The 23,286-nt window shown below is 39.2% G+C and overlaps 1 protein-coding gene across 1 annotated transcript; it reads right to left on the bottom strand.

The window, feature by feature from the left end:
* Positions 1 to 2,037: 2,037 nt before the first annotated feature.
* On the bottom strand, positions 2,038 to 22,734 carry SLC39A6 (solute carrier family 39 member 6). Its single transcript, XM_025429118.3, has 10 exons — positions 22,601 to 22,734; positions 19,986 to 20,720; positions 18,059 to 18,242; positions 17,087 to 17,256; positions 15,622 to 15,840; positions 10,386 to 10,491; positions 7,258 to 7,635; positions 5,916 to 5,996; positions 4,561 to 4,751; positions 2,038 to 3,252 (listed from the first exon to the last, which is right to left on the bottom strand). The coding sequence occupies exons 2-10, from the start codon at positions 20,709 to 20,711 to the stop codon at positions 3,100 to 3,102; spliced, it is 2,208 nt and encodes a 735-aa protein (XP_025284903.1). The 5' UTR covers positions 20,712 to 20,720; positions 22,601 to 22,734; the 3' UTR covers positions 2,038 to 3,099.
* Positions 22,735 to 23,286: the final 552 nt, after the last annotated feature.

Below are 23,286 nucleotides of genomic sequence, written 5' to 3'. Positions count from 1 at the left end.
TCCTTTAACCCCAAATTATTCAATTTTTGATTCAGTCATGACTTTAAGTTTTTTCTCTTTAATCTGCTGTATATCACAGTAATAGGTTTTCTGATGAACCATGTTTGTGTTTCTAGGATTGCCTTACTTGATTGTATTATATACTGAGTTTGATTTGCTATTTGGGATTCTTGCACCCGTATTCATTTTTGCTTTTCCTACATGATCCTGTGAGTTTTGGAGATGGTCTGAAATTTTACCCAATTTAGAAGCTGCAAGTTAGCCTGTTATATTTCATGGATTATGGCTGAAGACAGGAGACTCCTGGGACAGGAAGAGGAAGCATTTGATTGCTCATTCTGTGCAAGTAGCATGAGCAGCATTTGCATTAGTACCTCTAAATTCCACAGCAGCAAAGTGAAAAGTCTCAGGCGGATGCTGTACATGCTGTGAATTTGTGCAGCAGCTGAGCTAGGGGAATTCGCCTCTTACACAAGGCCTGATTTTTGTCTCAGAACTCATCCTTCAAAGTTGTTCACTGATAAATGGCCGGAGCAGAGTGGTCAGTGCCTCCCATTGTGGACATAGCTAACAAGAATATATACAAAGCCTTGGGGTCTGAGGTAGATTGCCTTTCCCAGCATGGTTTTGTTTCAAGATTACACCATCCTCAGTTAACACGGACATTCTTTTTTCTAATCTCAGAAACTATTTAACAAGCTAGGTATTTATATGCTGCTTAGTTTTGGTAAAACTCACAGTACACAATACCTTCTTTGAGAGAAGAAAGGGTAGAATTTTGATGTGATTAACAGTAATTGACTGTCTATTGTTTTTTAGTAAACATTTATATTTTTCAGAAAATTAATCCATAATGTTCTCAAGTATACATAACCTATGTCTTTTTCTTTTTTTTAAGATTTGAGATACAGAGCACAGGAGCAGGGAAGAGGGGCAGAGGAAAAGGGAGACGCAGGCTTCCCAATAAGCAGGGAGCCTGATGCGGGGCTCTATCCCAGGACCCTGGGATCATGACCTGAGCGGAAGGCAGACACTTAACCACCCAGGCATCCCTCTATGTCAAGGTCTTTTTCATTCAAGGTATTACTTGTGTATTTTTCTATCAGTCTTTCAAGTTTTCCCCTCAGAAATCAGCTTTTGATTCATATTCTACAGCTCCTATATTTTCTTCTAATCTCCATTCTCCCCCATATGAAGTCATGGAAACAAACTCCTTAAATCTCCCATGTCTCCACTACCTAGTTCACGCTTGAGTGGTAACTATCTTTCCAGTTCATTCTGTTTTGTGGGTTGGTACAGTTCTTCCACCTTCAGAATCTGTGATAAGTCAAGTCTGTGTTCCTCAAATTCAAGGGACATTTCCAGCTCTTCCAGAACTTCCTCATCTTGCACTGATCTCAGCAGTGAGGTAGGTCTGTGGGTAGGATTCTGAAGCAGAGTAATTCATCTAGTGGAGATGCTTCATGTCATCCTTTAAAGTACCCTCAATCCAAGTTCTCCTGTTACCCATATCCATCCCTTTCATTTGGCTGGGGAATAGAAATGCTGGTCCAGTTGACTCTCAGTAGGCCCCGCAGTGGGATATGGGCCTTGGCCATTTTTTTTTTTTTTTTCTGATTCTCTTTAGAATGTAGGGTATCTATGCTTCTTCTCAAGCTTAAGGCTCTGGTTGTTATATAAGAAAAATTAGGGGCAGGTTGGAACAAATTGTGGGTTAATTTTTTTTTAAGTGTCTTTGTGGTATAGAATTTAAAACTGAGGAATGCCACCCAATAATATAAGTGAATTGATAAGTATACTATAATCTGGATGATACTTAAGAAAATCAGACATCTCAAATTCAGAGACGGAAAATAAAATGGTGGTTATGAGGGGCTGTGGGAGGAGGAAATAAATTGTTTAATGGATATAGAGATCTGGTTCTGCAAGATGAAAAGGTTCTGGAGATCTACTGCACAACAGAGTCAATATGCTTAAAAATAATATGAGCTGTATGCTTACAAATAGTTATGAAGGTTAAAAAAAAGAAATCATATATTTGATATCAAGATGACATGGGGAATTTATTTTGTAGAAAAGCAACATCTAGAGAATGCCACAGACAGCCCTAGTATGTCTAAAGTACTACATATAAAAATGATAATTGCTCATTATGACAACACTGAAGCACTGAAAGATACCAAAATACTTTCTGAATCCAAGGAGTCAAATTATACTCAATATGGTTTTAATGTCCTTGCCTATCTCAAAGTTCAAATATGCTGACATTTGGTAAATCAGATAACCAGAACATTCAATATCTAAGTTTTCTGGTCATACATAGACTTACTCATACTCATCTGGTATAACTCCACAGAAATATTTTAACATTCCGATTTCTTCGTTAAGCTATATGTTGCTTGAATTCATTAAAAATACTTAGACTTCTCTATTTTACAAAGTTAAATTTACAACTAAATTAGTAAAAAGTGCTCACTGTGGGTTATTTTACTTTGACAAGAATGTTTTATGAATGTACTCTATACTTTACTAATATTGCCTTTTTAATTTAGATTTTCCCTATTTTGTAGCCAATTTTGTGACTTAGTTTAATTAAGAAATCTGTGGCTTCTTAATTCTTACAGATTCTTCTCTTTTTCTATTTCTTAGCTAAAATTCAGTACGAGCTTTATTGGTATCTCAGGCTTTCTGTGTATCCTTATTCTTAAATGCCAACAGTTCTTCAGAGGCTTGACATCCAGCATGGGGCTTACTGTGTTAAATTAGTTCTAGAAAAAGCATTAAAGACATTTTTCCTGAAATATACAGAATATGTCATGCCAAATCTCTTGTTTATACAATAAACTGGTAAAATTGGTAAATTGCACATATAGCTCATATTCCCAAAATAGAATAACTTAAATATTAAAACGTACCTTTGTGTTACCACCATAACTGACCTTGTAAGTGTAACAAATGGAAATATTCAATAAAAAAAATCACGAAATCCACTAACCGTAAAGGCTGCATATCACAGCATATGAACTCTCATCTCCCTATGACCTATTCAAACTACAGACAGCAATATTTTTCTAAACTACTCTAGCATTTACGCCCTAACTAGAAATTTATACGAAACACAATTTTATGTTCAAATATGGAAATAAGCAACATAATTCCAAAACCCAAAAGTATCCCAGCATTCTGTAAAAAGAAATATCCCCAGCGGCTACATCCATGGTCACTAGCATCATTGTGCAGCATCTCAGGTACCTTAAAGAAAAAAAAAAAAAAAAAAGAGCAACATTTAAGTTTTCAGAACCACAGATTAGTTTTTAGAAGAATTTACAGGGCAGTAATATTAGCTCTATTTGTAGATGGATATAGAGACAACCCCTTAAAACAGGACCATATACACACTGACTCTAGCTAATAATGTCACACAGTATTTCCCACCAGTTTAATTAACAATGATTATTCACAGTATGCTCAATTGGTCAAAACTTATATTCGTCCAGTTTGCTTCACTATAAAACGAAGATCTGTATTGATTACTCTGCTTTAGTTACTGACTGTAGCTGAACCAAACACTAACATGTGGCTTACCTAAGTTCAGAGATATGGAAACTTTACATATAAAATAAAATTTTAATCAGACTGACTGGGATTGTTACGCAGACTTTGGTGACAAAAAGAAGTAACTCCTTTGTCTATCAGTAAGGAAATTATGAGCATTCTGAAGTATACACACAGTATGTCAACAATACAAGGCTTGTGCTGGGTTTCTGAAAAATCTATACACAATCAAATGCCTGATTACTGAGATTCTACTCTCATCAGAAAAGGGCACATATTTTTGTGTATCCTGAACTTATATTAGGCAGGATAGATGTGCTTGTGATTAACAATCCAAAAAGATAAACTCCAAAGAACCTGTATTTTCTATGCTAACTTATACAGACTCACTTATCATTACTGCATTTACTCTAATGCCTTTTTAAAATTTTAATTAATTTATTTTAAAAGTAAGCTCTACGCCCAATGTGGGACTTGAACTCACAACCCTGAGATCAAGAGTTGCATGCTCCACTGACTGAGCCAGCCAGGCCTGCCCTAAAGACTTTTTAAAGATTTTTTTTTTTTAATTTATTCATGAGAGACAGAGAGAGAGGCAGAGACACAGGCAGAGGGAGAAGCAGGTTCCATGCAGGGAACCTGACATGGGACTCAATCCTGGGTCTCCAGGATCCCACACCCTGGGCTGAAGGTGGTGCTAAACCACTGAGCCACCAGGGCTGCCCCACTAAAGCCTTTTTAAAAATGAGGTTTCACAGGGTGTCTGGGTGGCTCCATCAGTTAAGCTTGGTTTTGGCTAAGACTGTGATCTCTGGGTCCTGGGATTGGGCCCTGAGTATGCTCAGCACTCAGTGGGAAGTCTGTTGAGATTCTCTCCCTATGCTCTGCCCTCCACCCTGGCATTCTCTCTCTGTCTCAAATCTTTTTTTTTTTTTTTAAGAGGTTTCACTGATCATTTTCCCTATTTGTTAGTCAACACTGTAATTAGACTTCTTAAAAACTTACCATATCAACCAGAGCAACATACATGAATAAGCCAGCAGTAAGTGCAAATATCCACATAGAAACATTTTCAGCATAATGACCAATGAAGATTCCTGTTGCCATTCCAAGATATGCCAGCATAGCTGACAAAGCATTATAAAGAACAGCCTGCTTAACAGTCATGCCAGCCTTTAGTAAAACAGCAAAGTCACCTTTAACAGAAAACAAAACAGTGGACAAAATAATGAAAAAAGTCACTTTTCAGATACCCAAGAAACTTCCCAATTTAAGAAATTCTCTAATTTTTTTGAGGAAAAAAAAAGTAACTTAAAAATTATCCAGGGATAAAAAAATAAAAATAAAAATAAAAATAAAAAAATAAAAATAAATAAAATAAAAAAAATAAAAAATATAAAAAAAAATTACCCAGGGATAACAGTAGTAATGTAAGTCACCCTAACAGCTCTATAAATTAAGGTATTTTTAGCCAAAGTTTTTTTTTAAGGCTCCCACTCTGTCAATGAATGATAAATACTATGAACTTATTAAAATTTGTGATCTTGCACTGTCTTCAACAGGCTTATAATCGGGCATAAAGAAGAGGAGGATAGAGAACACACATGAAATGATCAGCAAATGGCAAAGGCAATTTATAATTAAGAGCTAGAGAGTCTAGTGCTCTAGTTATAAAAGGATAAAAAGAGAAATTGAGAATAGCTAAGAGAGGCTTCATGGCATATGAAGGATCTAGAATGTGGAACATAAACAAGATGTTGAGGATTATAAGCATCCATCAGGTAGATGAGAGGTTTCTGAATGGTAGAACACATGCCAAGGAACAAAATTGAAAATGGCCTCACAGGTGTGTGCAAATATGTATCTATCTTTAAGGAGAAAAACAAGGACACGAACTGGGATCTAGAACAACTCTGGGAAGGTTTTTAAGTCCTGGTGACAGGAGAAAAATATTAAAAACACAATTTGCCCATGTCTCTCTCCTTTAAATGAGATCTCTTTGCCAATGTCTCTCTGTTAATGGGAAATTTGATTGGTGTAGTCTTATTCATATTGTAGATATGAAGATAATGATCACTGATGTCACCAGTATGCTGGTATAAGAAGGCATTTGGTAGGGTAAGAGGATGAGAAGAGGCCCAGGTATCTCTCTGGTAATCCCCCAGGGGCAACTGTGTAATCATACTTATAGCAGCAGAGTTCTGGTGGGAACAAACATACTCAGTAAGAAAAGAAAGCTGGCTAGGTTAGTAGAAGGTATAAAAATTATGAGGAAGCTTGCTGGAACTATCAATAGCAAAAGCCAGTGACACTAGGATACGTCATCCCCCTGGAAAATACTGTTTATGTGGTTCCCTTACCTAATTCATGAGGCAACTCGTGACAAAACACAGCAACAGAAGTACTTAAACCACTTGACAAACCTTCAGTAAAAGCAGCCCCTGGGTAAAAATCAATCAGAGAAAGTTTGGCTACATTATTTTGTGGGTGTTTTGTTGTTGTTTTTTAAATCTTACCAGCATACAAAATGAGATAAAAGAAGTGAATTATATTCTGGTCTTGAATTAACAGAACTTTCTCAGCTGCACTCTGCATCTTCTTTACAAGTAACGCTAGATTACATTCAATTAGGTTTTGATTTCCCAGTGGATCACAAGCAGATATGATTTAGAAGTGAAAGTTCCACTATGCTTCAGAGTGATTAGAGAATCTTATCACAGACCTGAGAAGTAATTGCTATCACATAAAACATTTATGTTAAAAAAAAAAAAAAAAGATTTAAAAGGTTTAGAAGAAAATGCAGCAGTCAAGAGTACAAATATATTTCACTGATCTCCGAAGAATTCACTATGTAATTAGACTTGTTTACATTTATTCTTTCACTGTCAATAAGGAAAGTCTAAGACAAATAGTTCTCTCCATTTTAAAAGTAAACACTATATAAAACTAACTGATTGCTGCTTACAAAGTCTGACCAAGCATTTGCATGTCCTCCTTTGTTGCTTCTGCTGTGCACAGTACATAGAGAAAGAAGGGCACCAGGTTTCCAGGAGCCAAGGCCTGGGCTCTTCTCTGCCTGGCTATAAAATAGCACTGCCTTCTTGGACAAGTGGTTCACCTTGCCAGGTCACAGCTGCCTAACTTGTAACTATTTCCACTGCTCCTTCCAGCACCAAGTTACTACAATTTTTAAGTATTCTACTATCTCTTGATCATGATAGAACAATTTAATAGCAAAAACTCTCTATTCATATTGTAGAATGATAATTTTTTGGTAACTGAATTTATCAGATATGCCAAGATTCCTTCAATATAAAACATGATGAACAAAAGCATCTTGTACCTTAATATTGTTTATATTGCAGATAAGGGAACTTTAATGTAAAAATAAACAAACAAAAAAACAAACCCCCAAAAACCAGATGCTCCATACATCTTAGAGCTTGATTGTAAGACTACAAACTAAAAACAACTTTTCAGTTACTGCTTACGTAATGGGGTAGGCAGTTTGTAGCACTTAATCTTATCTAACGTTTATTGAGTACTTCATTGTCAAAGTAGCTACAGAAGAAATAACATTCTGATAATCTTAGAAGTAATTAGCTTTATCACAGTTGCCCTATTCTTTGTTGAAAGTGGAATGGTGGTTTCACATGACATTTTCAGAGTCAGCCAACAGGAAGCAAACATGTAGAGACATACCAATTGCGAGGCCATCGCTGAAATTGTGCAGACCGTCACCCATGATCACCATCCAGGCCAACGTGGCGATGCCGGCATCCTTCAGCTCCTCCCGAGAGTAGCGCTGACTGTGACTATGGGGGTGGTGGTTTTGGTGGTGGTGGTGATGCAGAATATGATGGTAGTCATGATGGTGGTGAATGAGATCATCTGATTGGCCGAGTGTATCATGAAAATGCGAATGGCATTTATTCTTGCACCCTCGGGGTACATATTCATTATAGACCTCTTGTGGATGAGCATGAGCTATCATGACCTCTTCTTCTTCCAAGATTGCTGGCTGCTGAGAATCAAAGTGGGAGGGCTCCTGTGAGTCTGCTCGTAAATAGCCTTCAGGTCCTAGGTATAAACATAACGGACATTGGGTCAAAGTCAGAAGGCTTTGTTAATGTGCTTGGACACATTTCAAACATAACCATTGACAAACTCAAAAAATAACTTAGAGCGTGGCAAGTTTCTCACTTGCAGAACTAAACAGAGTATTGCTAATGTAAAACACCAACAGGTTTTAATGCATTTTAGTAATGGTCTCACATATTAAGAATGGATTTTCAACTTTAACCCGCAATAACTACCCTCAAGATTCCCCCTTGATTTCTTCTGCCTCCTTATATTTTTCCTTTTTCAAGTTTTTATTTATTTGTTTATTTAAGATTTGATTTATTTGACAGAGAAAGAGAGCGAGCGAGCACAAGCAGGGGGAGTGGCAGAGAGAGAGGGAGAAGCAGGCTCCCTGCTCAGGACTTGATCCCAGGACTCTGGGATCATGACCTGAGCTGAAGGCAGATGCTTAACTGACTGAGCAACCCAGGTGCCCCTCAAGTTTTATTTTATTTTATTTTTAAAGACTTTATTTATTTATTCATGAGAGACAGAGAGAAAGAGAGGCAGAGACACAGGCAGAGGGAGAAGCAGGCCTCATGCAGGGAGCCCGACGTGGGACTCGGTTCTGGGTCTCCAGGATCCCGCACTGGGCTGAAGGCAGTGCTAAACCGCTAAACCACCCAGGCTGCCCATCAAGTTTTAATTTAAACTCCATTTAGTTACCATACAGTGTAATATCTGCCTTACACTTGGAAATATGACTTTTTTCCTTATAAAAGCAGCACATACTTATTTTAGAAAAACACTTAAGAAAAATACTGAAAATTGGAAATAAAAAGCATGTATAATTCTGTCCTCCAACTTCTTTTTTGAGGGCAAATTTCAAGGAAAAACAAACATTTGAAATACAATGATCACCAAAGAGCATTTATCATCTACTTGTGCAAAGAAAAGTAAATTGCAACAAAACGTTTTGTTTTTTCCCTTTGCCCTGTCCACTGATCACACTTTTCTTGGGAATATTGCTGACATTGTGGTCCAGTTCCAGGGCAGCTATTCCCTCTCACTGTTATATATTTCACTGGACTCCATTAAAAAGGTTGAAGAATAGACACAAGAAGTGCAAGAACACTTTACTCACTTTTTAGAGAAAAAAGTATGTTAAAAAACAAAATGTGGACAGGAAACTGTACAAGTAGACAGTAGCAACGAAGCAGTTTTTCTCCCTTGTTAGTTGGCAACTATCTAGTGAGTACTTACTCTAGCCAAGTACCTGCTGGGAACTGAGGATGGAAGGAAGCATGACAAAATCTCTAACTTCAAGCAAGTTATGTTCTTGTGGGGTGACAGCCACATTTCATAAAGAAACTCATATGCAAATAAGGTCCTATAAGGCACTGGAAAGCATGGACAAAAACAGAAAAGGGTAATGTGAAGGACAATAACTGGGAGACCTTTGTCTTTGGGTGACCAGGGAAGGTCTCTGACCCCCAAATGATGGGAGCAGGAATTTATGTGAAGATCTGATAGGAGGGTTCCAAACAGAACAAGGCTCAGAGATAAACCTGGTGTGCTCACAGAATGAAAAGAAGGCCAGTGAGACTGTACACAATGAACAATGGGAGAGAGTAGAGGGTAGGGTCGGACCATGAAGGTAATGGCGAGGAGTTTAGTTTAAAATTTTAATCTTAAAAAAATAAAAAATAAAAAATAAAAATTAAATTTTAATCTTAACTCAATCTGTCCCGTAAGAAATGCCAAGCTAACAGTCAAGTTATAGGAAAAATAATAACTTTACAATGACAATGAATCATCGTGTCAAGTGGCACAATATATCACTGAAAAAGATACAGTATCACATTGTGGTTATTTCTGCCCCAAATGATCAATCTAGTCATAAAAAGATTAGAAACACCCCAAATGAGGGGCAACTTGATGCAACATTTGATTCTGGACTATACTCTGGACCTTTTTTTTTTTTTCAGTGGAGGGAAAATATAAAGGAATCATAAGACAACTGGAAAAAACCAATGTGGTCTAGAGACTAGACAACAACATGGTATCAAAATTAATTTCCTGATTTCAGTAACTGAACCGTGGTTATATAAAATAATGCCCTCAGGGCACCGGGTGGCTCAGTGGTTGAGCATCTGCCTTTGGCTCAGGTCGTGATCCCAGGGTCCTGGGATTGAGTCATGCATCGGGCTCCCCATAGGGTAGAAGCAGGGTACCTGCTTCTCCCTCTGCTTATGTCTCTGCCTCTCTGTCTCTCATGAATAAATAAATAAAATCTTAAAAAAAAAAAAAAAGACAATGTGCTTTTTCTTAGGAAACATATACTGAGCATTTGAGGATAAAGAGACATCTCATTTGTAACTTACTTTCAAATGGTTTAGCAAAAAAGTGTATGTATATATACTCAGAGAAAGAGAGAAAGAAATAGAATAAGGGTAGGTAAAATAACTGGGGGATGTATGAAAGATACATCCCCCAGTATAATACAAGAATAATACAAAGTTCTTTGTATTATTCTTGAAACTTTTCTGTATGTCTGAATTCAAAATAAAAAAATCATAGAATAAATGTAAATATAATATAAACAACTTACTGGCAATGAAAAAGAAAAGGTATGACATATTTCAAAAGTTGAAAAATAAAAAAAAAATTTAAAAAGGAACAGGTCCTCTCTCCTCCTGATAGTCCAAGCTGCCTGCAAACCACAGAGCATTAAACTTCCTCTAGCCCTCAGATTTATTAAGACTTACGATCCTCTGCATCTACTTTCTCCTCATTTGTTGAAAGTTGAGATTCATACTTGGACAGCTGCTTCTTAATCTCCACATCATCATCAGTTTCAGGTTTTTTCTGATTCTAAAATGACAAGGGAAAGCAACACTTTAAAATCATTGATATGTTTATGTGTACAACTGTAAACAAAGAGCTAAGCAAAAGATCCAGAGAAAGACAACAGGTAACAAACCTTTATTGGGATGAAAATCATCCAAGGGCAGGCAGGGCCTGTAGTTAATTTACACAGCACCTCGTCCTATGTTTTAGGCATAAAAACTGCTCAGGAAGATGAAGCATCAAGGCTTTAGCATTAAGAAATGTTGCAATATTACATATTCATCTTTTTCAATGTCCCCTACGTCATCTACCTTAAGTGTGCTCTGGGAGCCTGTTAGAAATGAACAATCTTGGGCCACACCTCAGACCTAATGAATTAGCACAGGGATTTTAATTAGATGCCTGGATGATTCATATGCATATTAAAATTGAACTCTGCCGCAGGTTATCAATTTAGAACCAACTAGAGATATTTTCTGCAGCATTTAGTGACCTGCTAACCAATTGCTTGGTTCTTTCCATCCCTCTTTTGGACACTGAAACCCATATACTTCGCATACTTTTTATAACCTAAAACTATACCCTGACACTGATTAGGTGTTTGCTATTAAAACTAAAATACTTTTCCTATAATAAAACACCATTAACAAGCTTTCTTTTTTTAAACAAATCTCTAGTAGTTAGCCTCAAATTTATCACTAGGTTTTTTAACCACCTGAATACCATGCTTGAGATACAGTCCTTATCTCTGAGCCCAAGCATAAAGGTCACCGTTTGAACAATGGTGCCTGTGCATGATTTATTTACACAAAAAATAATACTCAAAATGATGAAAACGGTCACACAAGTAATATATTTCTTATTTGCAGTACTTTTCAATTACTTAAAAAATCACCACCAGACCCAAGATTTCATTCTAGCTCTGATAGCATATAAAATATCTGTACATTCTTAGATTATAAGAGATCTTAAAGGCAAGCACACGGACACATCTCTATACCTACTCCTAGCTTAGTTCCTTAAACAGAGAAAGTACTTCAATACTTATGACAATAAATTTAGGATATTTTATATCACTTCAGTTAACACTTTCTTTCTTGTTGGGCAAGGACTCTCCCTAGCACTTATAGCTTAACCAATTCTTTCATTTTATAAGTATTGGGGATCTATATTGTTCCCTCTGCTGAGTACTGGCAATATAATGTAGAACAGGATACACATAGTGTCCATTTTCATGAAGATTATCATCCACAGGGAGGGAGGCTTTACAGATATAATGATTAAATAATTCTTTGATTGTTATTTTTAGTATGTTTTACAAAGTAAAAACACATAGTGCTATAAGAGTGTGTATAACAAGACCTAACTAAGTCCCAGGACAGGATTCCTTGAGAAAGTGATCCTTACACCAAGACCTAGAGATAAGCAGGAGTTTGTGGGGGAGGGTAGGGTGGGTGGTAGAGAGGTGGGTCCCAGGTAGGGAGAATAGCACATTGGAAGGCTCTTAATATGAAGGGGCCAGTCACACCCCAGAAATGAAAGGAGTGCAAGGTGGTTGGGGCTTAGTAGGTCAGAGACAGGGGGCTAGAGGCCAGGTGGCAGAAGAAGACTGAGACAAAGCAAACTAAGTTAAAAGTGTGGACTTTGTGCTATAAATATCAGGAAGTTGCTGAAGGAAGGATTTTCAATGATCGGGTACAACTTCCATCAGATTTCCATTTAAAGAAATCATTTTGCTCTTCTCTGAACTGGGAGAAGAAAACAATAAAACACTGTAGACAGGACAGCTGGAAGGGGCTGCTATCACCCAGGTAGGAGATAAGCATGGCTTAGACTAGAATGATAGCAAGAACGGAGAGAAATGGAAAGGCTCTGGACGTATTCACTAAAACTAGCTTGGATATGAGGACAAGGGAGATATCATAGATGACTTGAGCTTCCGAGTGTGAGCAATAACCTTCACTGGTAGAAAAAAAGCTTTTGAGGCTGAATTTATTATAAAAGTCCAACTATCTATATCAAGTATGAGATGTAACCCTAATTTGAATATAGAGATTTCAGATTGACATAAATGGTATGATACATGGAATCTCTTAGGGGTACAGAATAGATATCTTAAGGGAAATCCTAGGTACTGTTACAAGGCTGAAGAAGTTCTCAACACTCATCATATAAGGAAGAGTTTTTGTTCTTTTTGAGAGAACAAATGTAATTTAAAATTGTTGAATGAGTAATGCTAAGATCTGGACACCTCTAACAAAAGATAAAGTCAATATATTCTAAAAAGGAAGAGAACAAGTAACATTTGCAAAACTCCTGTGGGAAGTCTGTATAGAACCTATGCTTACTTGCCATTTAATGTTTCTTATATATTCAACAAATATTTGTTAACTATCTATCATGTGCCAGATGCTACTCTAGGCATTGGAGATATAGTAGAGGTCCTGGCTCTTAGGAGCTTATATTCCAGTCGAAATTATTTTATTTTATTTTATTTTATTTTTTTTCAGTCGAAATTATTTTAGAAAAGAGATCATCAAACCTCTTTGACTATAAGTCAAAGTATGCATATATAGTAAAACATACTGTATTATTACTGCTGCCTTTAAAAACACTGGTCATGACAGAAGAATGATTTCACAACTAAGTTATAACCTAGAGTTTGAAAAAAATCGTTCTGTATTAAATAATAGAGTCTGCTTCTTAAAAGCTTAAGAAAAGCTTAAGGTAAAATCTGAAAAATAAATTGAAACGACCATGTTAAAGAAATGACGGCATGTGAACTAGAGATAGAGTAAAACAAACAAATCTCCAAACCTCCACCAAAAGAAAACTAAAAAGGATCATTTGTTTTTTTAAGGAAAGAATTCCAGAGAATGTAAACAAGTAGGATATACCCTCAAATCAGTCCAAGTGAAGCAACTGGGATGACGGGAACATGGAAGATGACTCCTTAGATTAAGAATGAATAAACTAGGGCGCCTGGGTGGCTCAGTCAGTTAAGCATCTGCCTTTGGCTCAGGTCATGAGCTCATGGTCCTGGGATCAGTCCCCTGTTGGGCTCCCTGCTCAGCAAGGAATCTGCTTCTCCCTCTGCTCCTTCCCCTGCTCATGCTCTTTCTCTCTCACAAAAATAAATTTAAAAGATCTTAAAAAGAAAAAAAGAATAAGTTATTCTTATTTCACTTCTTTCCTCTAACTTTAGGTTCAGAAAAGAGAAAGTTCAAAATTTGTAACTTGAGGTTTTAGTGAATGTCAAATCCTTAAGGGCAAATATTCATAGGATGGAAAAGGAGGCAACTCTCCTGTTCGCACATGCACTTGTTTCTCACAGTGAGCTCCGTGCTCCGGAAGAACCAACTACGTTTGTTTTCAAACCCCTTCAGGCCAGTTAGGCTTGTTTACTGTTAATTGCACAATTTAATTACATATGAACAGTGAAATGATGGTGAGAATAGTTGTTTCTATGAAAACTTAAGCTGAATGCTTTTGAAAGATTCAAAGACAAGTTGTTGCATAAAATTTATAAAGCCTAGATTCTACTCTCAAATAGCTTTCCAAGTGTGTAACCTCTTGTTCAATTTGAGAGAAACCAAAATTGGAGATTGTAGATGAAGGAGCATGGCTACAGAAAAGAAATGATCATATAGAACTCTGAGTCAGAGAAAATCTTGGTCACCATCAAATGACCAGAATATGAATGTACAAATGTTTTAAATTAAAACGTTTAAGATGTGTACATATCCTTTTTAAGAATTCCCATTAGGACAGTCTTTTGATTGGCTTGCCTGGTCACATCAGTTCAAAAGGGGGCAGATATTCATAGGTGACTCATGGGGTGTTTTTAAAATTTTTTTAAATTTTTTAATTTTAATTTTTTTTTTCATGGGGTGTTTTTACCAGAAATAAAAAGCCCACGGTTTGGCTTCATACTATTTTCTGGCAGCAATTTGCTAAGGACAAGACTTTGAAAGTCACAAGCCTTCTGAAAGACAACAGAATATTCAGCTACTGGGTGAAACATTAAAGTTAAGCACAACAGTTATTCATAACTACCAATACCAACAAGGTATCCACAATACTTCTTTAAAAAACAAAACACATAGGGACACTTGGGTGGCTCAGTCAGTTAAGTGTCCAACTCTTTTTTTTTTTTTTTTTAATTTTTATTTATTTATGATAGTCACAGAGAGAGAGAGAGAGAGAGAGAGGGCAGAGACACAGGCAGAGGGAGAAGCAGGCTCCATGGAACGGGAGCCCCACGTGGGATTCGATCCCAGGTCTCCAGGATCACGCCCTGGGCCAAAGGCAGGCGCCAAACCGCTGCGCCACCCAGGGATCCCCAAGTGTCCAACTCTTGATCTCAGCTCAGGTCTTGATCTCAGTGTTGTGAGTTCAAGCCTCAATGTTAGGCTCCACCCTGGGGATGGAGCCTATTTAAGAAAAAATAAAAAACAACAACAAAAAAACTCCACTTAAACAAAAATACCCACAACACTTTACTGAGGGGTGACTGACAAAAAAAAGGTGTACATACTTAATGTGTATATATATATACATATATATATATACACACACACACATATATCAATGAATTTGGGTATATATACCCAAGAAACCATCACCACCATCAAGGCCATAATCATGATGCTTCAGACTTTGAGGACTCTGCTTGTGCCTTTTTTGCTCTTACACAGATGTTTATCCTTTGCCATTCTTAGCCTCTCAAGAGTCTGAAGGGAATACTGAAAATAGAGAACTCCAGGATTATTGAGATAGAGAATAGCTCTCCATGAATGCCTCTGGGAACAAAATTATCTCAGGGTACTGAAACCCTCTTGAATGAAGATCATACCACTGGACAAACTCAGCTAACAGTCTAGTTAGAATACCACTCACGGGGCAGCCCGGGTGGCGCAGCAGTTTAGGGCTGCCTGCAGCCCAGGGCGTGATCCTGGAGATCCGGGATCGAGTCCCACATTGGGCTCCCTGCATGGAGCCTGCTTCTCCCTCTGCCTGTGTCTCTGCCTCTCTCTCTCCTGCTCTGTATCTCTCATGATTAAATAAAATAAAATCTTTAAAAAAAAAAAAAAAAAAAGAATACCACTCACGTAAATGTCTGATGCATAGAGGTACACAGTACTTTTTTCTTACCTTTTTCTTTTTATCTTTAAATTGCTTGATCAACGTGAGTACATGTTCAACAAGAAACATGAAATATAAGCCACCCAGAGCTGTGAGACCCTTCCATGTGGAATCAAAATAGGTACTTTCTTCTATGTTTTGAGAAGACAGATGACTGAAAAGTGGCCCTCTCTTCATTTCCATTGCAGATTCTTCATGGCTGTGACTATGGTGGTGACTTGCGTGAGACTACAGGAAAAACAGTATGTGTTTCATAAATTCATTAGTTTCATACATGTCAGAAAAATTGGGTAAGCAATAAGTCAAATATGAAACCATTCGGAATTAGGCAATTAATGGGATACTTCAGTGCTGAGGGCAAGTTTAATACATTAAAATGACTCATGTGCTGCTAGCTTAACGTATCAAGTGCTAAGGCACTTAATGGCATGCATTTGTTTAGTGTGAAGCCAGATATGTTCCCTAATGACTCTCACACAGGTAGCAGGTATTTTCAATGTTTGAAAAGTCAACATGGCCACAAGTAACAGGGAACTGCTAGACTTAATGGGCAGTGTTTACAGTTTATACTCCAAACTGAAAAAGCCCATATTAGTCCTGTCACTGTGCTTACAAGATGCTGAATCTGTGCCCTGGGCCCTGGCAGGTATCTGAGGTCGGGTACACCACCCCAGCTGTCCACGGGGGAACTAACACTATGGCATGTCAGGGAAGGGGACGTGGAGCACACCAACAGGATTGAGATGGGGGTGGCTACAGGATACACTCTACACAGGCTGGTTGATGCAGCAGGTATTCCTGAATACCAGTGGGGCCCAAGGAGCTTATCATGGCAAAACATTTTTTCACTACAGAATGGAACATGATGAGATATGTAGAGCTCTAAGAATGATTTCTTTTCCCCACTTACCTGTAAACCTTTAAGGGAAACTTAAAAGATGAGATCCAAATACTTGATCTGAGGTTTTTAATGGGGCTCTTAAATAAACTTTACTCAAGTTATTTTAGAATTTACTCGTGTCAGTGAGTGTCAATCTCTAGTTACACACATAAATCCAACTCTACAGGAAAACTCATTTCTTGAGTAGAGAATCAGTTTTTATTTCTGTGGCAATTACACTAATATAAGCAGATAATTCATGTTGTTGCAATCTGTCACAGTAATACTATCTGAGCAGAATCTGTCTTTTATTAATTGGGTCCAGAAAGTTAATCTGTATTTAGTAAATTCTCTTAAAGAAAAAAGCAAAAAAACAAACCACAAACATATGTTAAGGCCTAGCACAAAAATACAGCTTTTAGTCACCAAATATATTCTTTTTTTTTTTTTTTACCAAATATATTCTAAACTCAATTCTTCTAAATCAAACTTCGAACCTTTTATATCAATACGAAGAATTCTAATACAAACCAAAAACATATTAATGTTTTTCACTGAACAAAATATACTAGTAGGACAAATGACTGTACTTACATGTGGAAGGAGGTGTAAAAAAGCATCACCACTCAATGTCCCAACGGCCAGTGCCACAAGGAAACTTAGGAGAAATTTGAAAAACACCCGATTCATGAGAGGCACTAAGATAACGCCAAGCAAAGACAGGAAACTGATGATGGAAATGGCTATGAAGCCACCAACCCAGGCTGTCAAATAAAACACAGCAACAGAAAAATTATACAATTGATAAGCTTTAAAAGAGTGGCATAAAGCAACTTGTCAAAGCAAGTGGCAACTCAGTGAATGGGGCTGTGGCAATAGAGCAATAACCAAGAAATCTGGTGCTGGCAACAAATGAACAATCTGACTGAACCCTCCTGGTAAAGAGCAGAAGTCTGGTGGAAAGTTCTTCAGATGGGAGTGAGAAGAGAAAATGGTTACCAATGATGAACTCTAGATGATTTGGGAAGTGGACTCCCATATAGTTAAATTATGGAAGAGAGAAGAGTTTTTTGTTTTTGTTTTTTTTTTTTTTGAGAAGAGTTTTTTTTTTAAAAAAAGGAAAATAAAAGAAGAATGAAAGAAACCGAGAATTCAATAATTTCCTCAGTAAACAAAGCAATTATTTATTTACCATAGTTTTTGAGTAACACGGGTCTACACTATAGCAGAACTTATCCTAGTTTCATTTATTAATAAGAACATGCCAGAATTAGGCTCCTAAACAGTGGGTATTAACTTTGACCTTCTGAAACAGTGTGACAACATATAAGATGCCCAAATTTTAGAGGCCCTGATCTCCTGTGGGATGGCCTCAGTTATAATCTCTTTTGTTTTTTTTCTGAAGGCAAGGCTAACCGGCCTGCTTTCTTCACATTCAAGGCAGAGAACAATGAAGATACTTGGAATTATACTAAAAAATGAATAGCTTGATGTAAATGTAAGGAAAAGTGCAGCATAAACTTACCTACTTGAAATTATTTTTATATAAAAAAAAGGCAACTCTACCTATTTGTAAAGAATAGGTCTTTGGAGGAATTTCAGCTTTCTTTTCACTTGTTGTATGTATCAGACATGATCTAGCGTCAATTTGATTGATGATGGCTGGGCAGAGATAGTTGAACTCCGTTGCATTCAGCATAGTCTGGATGCCCATGCCATGAGATGTAAGCAACTTTGACGCATTGAAACACTGCAAGAAACAAAGCAGTGAAAATTACCAAGAAGCATACCAATCCAAAAAAGTTGTCTGATGATACAACCAATACCCTTTCCATACTGAAGCTACTTTATTTTTTCAAGCTAATGCATTAAAACCAACTTTTAGTCTTGAGTACTTCGGAACTTGCCTCAAGTTCCCTTGAGATACTATGTCACAATGGTGATATCCCACCTCTTCTGCCTGTTTCTTCTTGGGGGAAGCAGTTAAATTGCTACTAATCTAGACAGAAAGCCCCGAGTGGAATAACCTTGAGGATAAATGGACATTCACAAGCCTGTTAACTCATTGTATAAACCTATTAAGGAAATGAGCTTTAATTTTGAAATGGAGTTCATTAGAGATTGAGAAATACGTTGTTTTAGTACCAACGCTACCCTATGTGGCCTAAACAAGCCCAAGACACGTCACTCTTCCAGCAATGACTATACTTGCAATACTTAGATCAGGTCTGTACACTTGGCAAACTCTATAAACCTGGCAAAATACCTACGAGAGAATATTAAATTAGGTAAATTACTCTTGTGGAGGGCAAGACTGGTTAATAAAACAAACTTGTACCAGCAGGCAGCTATTTCAACAGCTTAATTAGATGACAAGCTTAGTTTGAAGAGAATCCCCTCTAGGTAATCTAAGCTTCCCTTTTTACCCCCCCCCCCCCAAAAAAAAAAAGAAAAAAAAAATTGGCAGTAGCACCTGTTTCTCATCTTCTGTAAAGTTATTTTAAATTTTCATAGTTCTTGGCCAAAACTACTCAGGAAAAACTTTATTACTGGTGTCACAATGGGAATGACCGTTAGGATTATTTAGGAATTGGTACAGTCCTAAAATGACTTGAATGAAGAACTCTTTAAGTTCTGCCTATTAATGCATACCAACTAATTCCTTGTTCTTGACATCTCTCAGCCAAGGAAAACTGTGTACAGTCTGGATGTCTAGTCTAGGAACAACATATGAATTCAGAACCTCCCTGCCCAGACTTTTATTTTTTTTATTTTTTATTTTTTAAGGTTTTTTTTTTATTTATGACAGTCACAGAGAGAGAGGCAGAGACACAGGCAGAGGGAGAAGCAGGCTCCATGCACTGGGAGCCCGATGTGGGATTCGATCCCGGGTCTCCAGGATCGCGCCCTGGGCCAAAGGCAGGCGCCAAACCGCTGCGCCACCCAGGGATCCCGCTGCCCAGACTTTTAGATTGTCTAGCACATGATACTTGGTAGCTGCTCCAGTTTCAGCACTCCATAAGTCATTGAGATTTCTCTTCCAAAAAGGTAACACTATTGTTCTTCATGCCTTCTTTTGTGCCTTCAACCACACCTTTCCCTAAAACATGGGATTCTAACTCCTGCTTTTTATCTCGTTTTCTACTTTTCATTAACAATATTCACCTTTTAAAGACTTTATCCAAAAAAAAAAAAAAAAAAAAGACTTTATCCAAAACTAACCTTGATTACTGCTTTCCACATGCATTTTAAATATCATACTAGAAAATAGTTTCAGCTGCCAGCAACATTCTTACCAAAAAATGATCCCCCAAATTTTGAATCAGAAAGGTTTACAACATAGCAGGGACAAGGGCCTTTGGGCCAAGTGTCTGGATAAGAAGAAATAACGTCTCTTTTCAATAACGTCATCATTTTTACTATATACTCCGTGCAACTAAAGGTAAAAGGTGATGGACAAACAAGCAGGCATAACGAAAAGCATTCATCTTACCTCCTGAGTATTCTCATTTGTGTTTCTGGAATACATAAAGCCTTTTCTGGGCTCACTCACAGATTCATTTGTTTTCTTACTGGTCAGCCGGCTCACTCGGCTTTTTTCTGTGATACTGGGTGGTGTGGAACTGCTCACATCTTTGGGGAAAAGTTTTCCAGGTTTTGGAGTGTCTATTGTCTCTAGAAAGTGAGTTCCTTCAGAGACAGCATTATACACAGTTGAGGTCACTTCACTAGCAGTAACACCATCCTTGATTAAAACATTCCTTTTACCATTGGCATGCTCTGATCGGTGAGATCCTTTCCCCTGGCTGTTTCTGGGATCCTTACCCAAACTATCAGATTCATGGTCTGGACAAAGAGCTTTCCGATTATTTTTATTGGAAGCAGCATGATTACGGTGAGAGTGGTGATCATGGTCGGAGTGATGGTCATGGTCATGGTGTATATGGATTTTTTTAACCTTATCTATGCCTATATTCTGAAGCAATTTTCTGAATCCTTCGACTGACAAGGAATTATTTTCTCCATAGCGGTGGAAAAGCTGCTGTAGATGATGTCGTCGTGTGGTAACTGCCAAGTCAACGTTAATGCCAGATTCCCAATTTGTAATAATTTTCTCAGTGGTCTGAGGGAAAGCAGTTGCTGGTTCTAGTTCATGAAGGGGATTTGTGACTGACAGGGTGAAGGTCAGAATCAAGATTACAGATAAATTCCTCGCCATTGCACCTTCCTAGAGAAGACAAAAAAAAATATTCTTGCCTTCACTTTTAAAACAAATTAAGAAATCTTATGCTGAAAATCAATACTAATCAAGGTTTACAGAGCATCATTTAGTGTGACTGTGTAGTACTACATGTGAAAATATAAAGAATTACATATATAAAGGAAATATGAAGAGTCCTAGGCTCCTCTACCCTTGCATTGCTAAAACACGTGCAACAACTATAGGATAGTTGAGTGCTGAGACCATAATTAGCACTGCAAATTAACAGTAATTCAGAAATTGGATATTCATGTGGTCACAGCCATACTTGGCAACCTATTACTGCTCTGTGGACCCTCAAAAGGGATCATCAGGTAAGAACAAGGATTCAACACAAAACGCAACTAGCCCCCCATCATCATTGTTCATAGGATAATCTTTTAATATATAAAAAAGTAGAAATGGTAATATCAAAATAATTCACCTTTGAAACTTTTTTTTAACTATGTACAAATTAATTTGAGGCCTCTTCCCCGCATCCCACTCCTCAAAGGTACCTAGTTTTGTCACTCTCTTGTATATCCCTTAGGATGTTTTCTATGCATACTCAAGTAGATGTGTCCTTTTTCCTTCACACAACCGGGATCCTTTTTCCCCCCACTCAACAAATGACACTTTTTGGGTCGGTTCTTATATTGATCTCATTCTCTTGAATGACTGCAAAATAACACCCTTTGAAGTAAATTAAACTTCCTAAAAAAAAACTGTATCATTCTTATGTAGCTGTAAAACAGTGAAAATTTTATCACAGACTATCATCACTCATCCACACAATAGTGTTTGGAACCAGAGGCCTACACTCCAAAGAGAAGAATCAGGTTGAGCCTTGGGGTGCCTGGCTGGCTCAGTCAGTGGAGCTTGGGGGTCCTGATATTGGGGTTGTAGGTTTGAGCCCACACTGAGTGCAGAGATTACTTAAAAATAAGACCTTTAAAAGAGTAAAAAAAATAAAGAGCCCATTTTACATGTATAAAAATACCAAGGTGAGTCTTGAAAAACAGAGCTCAGTTAAATACAGAAGTTATAGTCCAGATAAGTGGATGAACTGATATCTCAGGACCCCGCAGATGTCTAGCACCAACGAAGGACGTGATTGTGACCAAATTCACCTGCCTTCAGCCGAAGAAGCTAGGGGTTGGGTTCCGGAGCTAGGGAGCAAGGACGGGGCAACCTAGATGTACGACTTTCAGCTGTTTCCTGCACCTGGAAAAGCTGGTAATGATACATATGTGACGGATGACTTGAGAAACCACACGAACGAATGCCTGTGCAGGTGCTCCTTAACTGTCATTTGTTGCACACTGCTGCTTATCATCCCGGGAGCCCTGGAAAATAGAAGTATGACTACCACAGGGCTAGTCTCCTGAAAGAAGAATTTTCAGGGCCCGAAGTTTTGGTAATTCAGTTAATAATATGCAGAAGAGAAAGATTAAGAAATCATTCGTAGGAGAGAGAGAGAGAGAGAGAGAGGCAAGGAGCGGGGTGGGTGGGGACGGACACAGACGGATGGTTCAGCGGGAAGCTCCACGCTTTTCTCCAGGGAGGATGCTTAGGGCGGTCGCGGACCGGGCGATCTTCTCTTCCCGGCAAATCAGCATGTGCGGAAGAAAAAAGAAAGCCGAAGGGCAAGGGCCTGGAAAAAGGGGCGAGTGGAGAAAACGGGAAAGAGGACACGAAACTGCTTCCAAAGGCTTTTTATTTTTAAGCACGCCAGTACCTTCTTCGAATGGGAGGTGAACCGGACAGACTGCTTCCTCCTAAAGTCCTTCCTTCGCCGGACCCCGAAGCCCAACCATGCCCGCGCAAGCCGGGCCTCCACTGTCCCCTCCCGAAGCTGCGGGACTCACCTCTCCGCGGCCTCGCCGTCCCGCGGCCCGGCCCCGCGCGCCGGCTCGGTGCCCCGCGGGCGGTCCGGAGGGTTCGGAACCGGTCCGTGCTTCTCTCTGGGGAACCTCTACAGGGCGCGGAGAGGCTGCGGTCCCATCGGCCCGGCTGCCCCTCGGCCGGGGTGCCGCCGCGCAGCCACGGGGAAGCCGCGCCCCACGCGCCTCGCCTCGCCTCCCGGGAGCAGGAGGACAATTACTAATTACCGCCGCGCGCAGCGCGCCGCCGCGAACCACCGCCCCCGCCGGCCATGACTGCGGGGCATGCGCAGTGCGACCCGGGACCCCGTCCGCGAGCGGCGGATCCGCGTGTCCGTCTGTTCGCCGGTGCCAGGGGGCTCGCAGCAGCGGGGAGGGGCGAAGGCGCGGTCAGAGCGGGCCCCGAGCGCCGACCCCAGCTAGCCGGGGGCCCTCCGCGGCTGTGTCCTCAGGCTCCGCCACCCCGCCCTGGGAGCCTGGCCGTGAGAGGCCGCGGGACGTTCCTGAGCAGCACGCGAGCCGTGGCACACGGGCCCCGGGGGAAGGGCCCCGGCTACTCCAGCGAGGCCCTCATTCCCGGGACGGACGCTGTGCTCCCGCGCTGGGTCAGCGCCCGCCACGGAGCCGCGAGCCGCGCTCGGGAGGCGAGGCCCACCGGCGCCGGGCGAGGG

Source organism: Canis lupus, chromosome 7 (assembly GCF_003254725.2).
Source record: "Canis lupus dingo isolate Sandy chromosome 7, ASM325472v2, whole genome shotgun sequence".
NCBI classification, from domain to species: Eukaryota; Metazoa; Chordata; class Mammalia; order Carnivora; family Canidae; genus Canis; species Canis lupus.
Note: the sequence above shows the minus strand (reverse complement) of the source record. Positions and strands in the feature narration are given on the sequence as shown.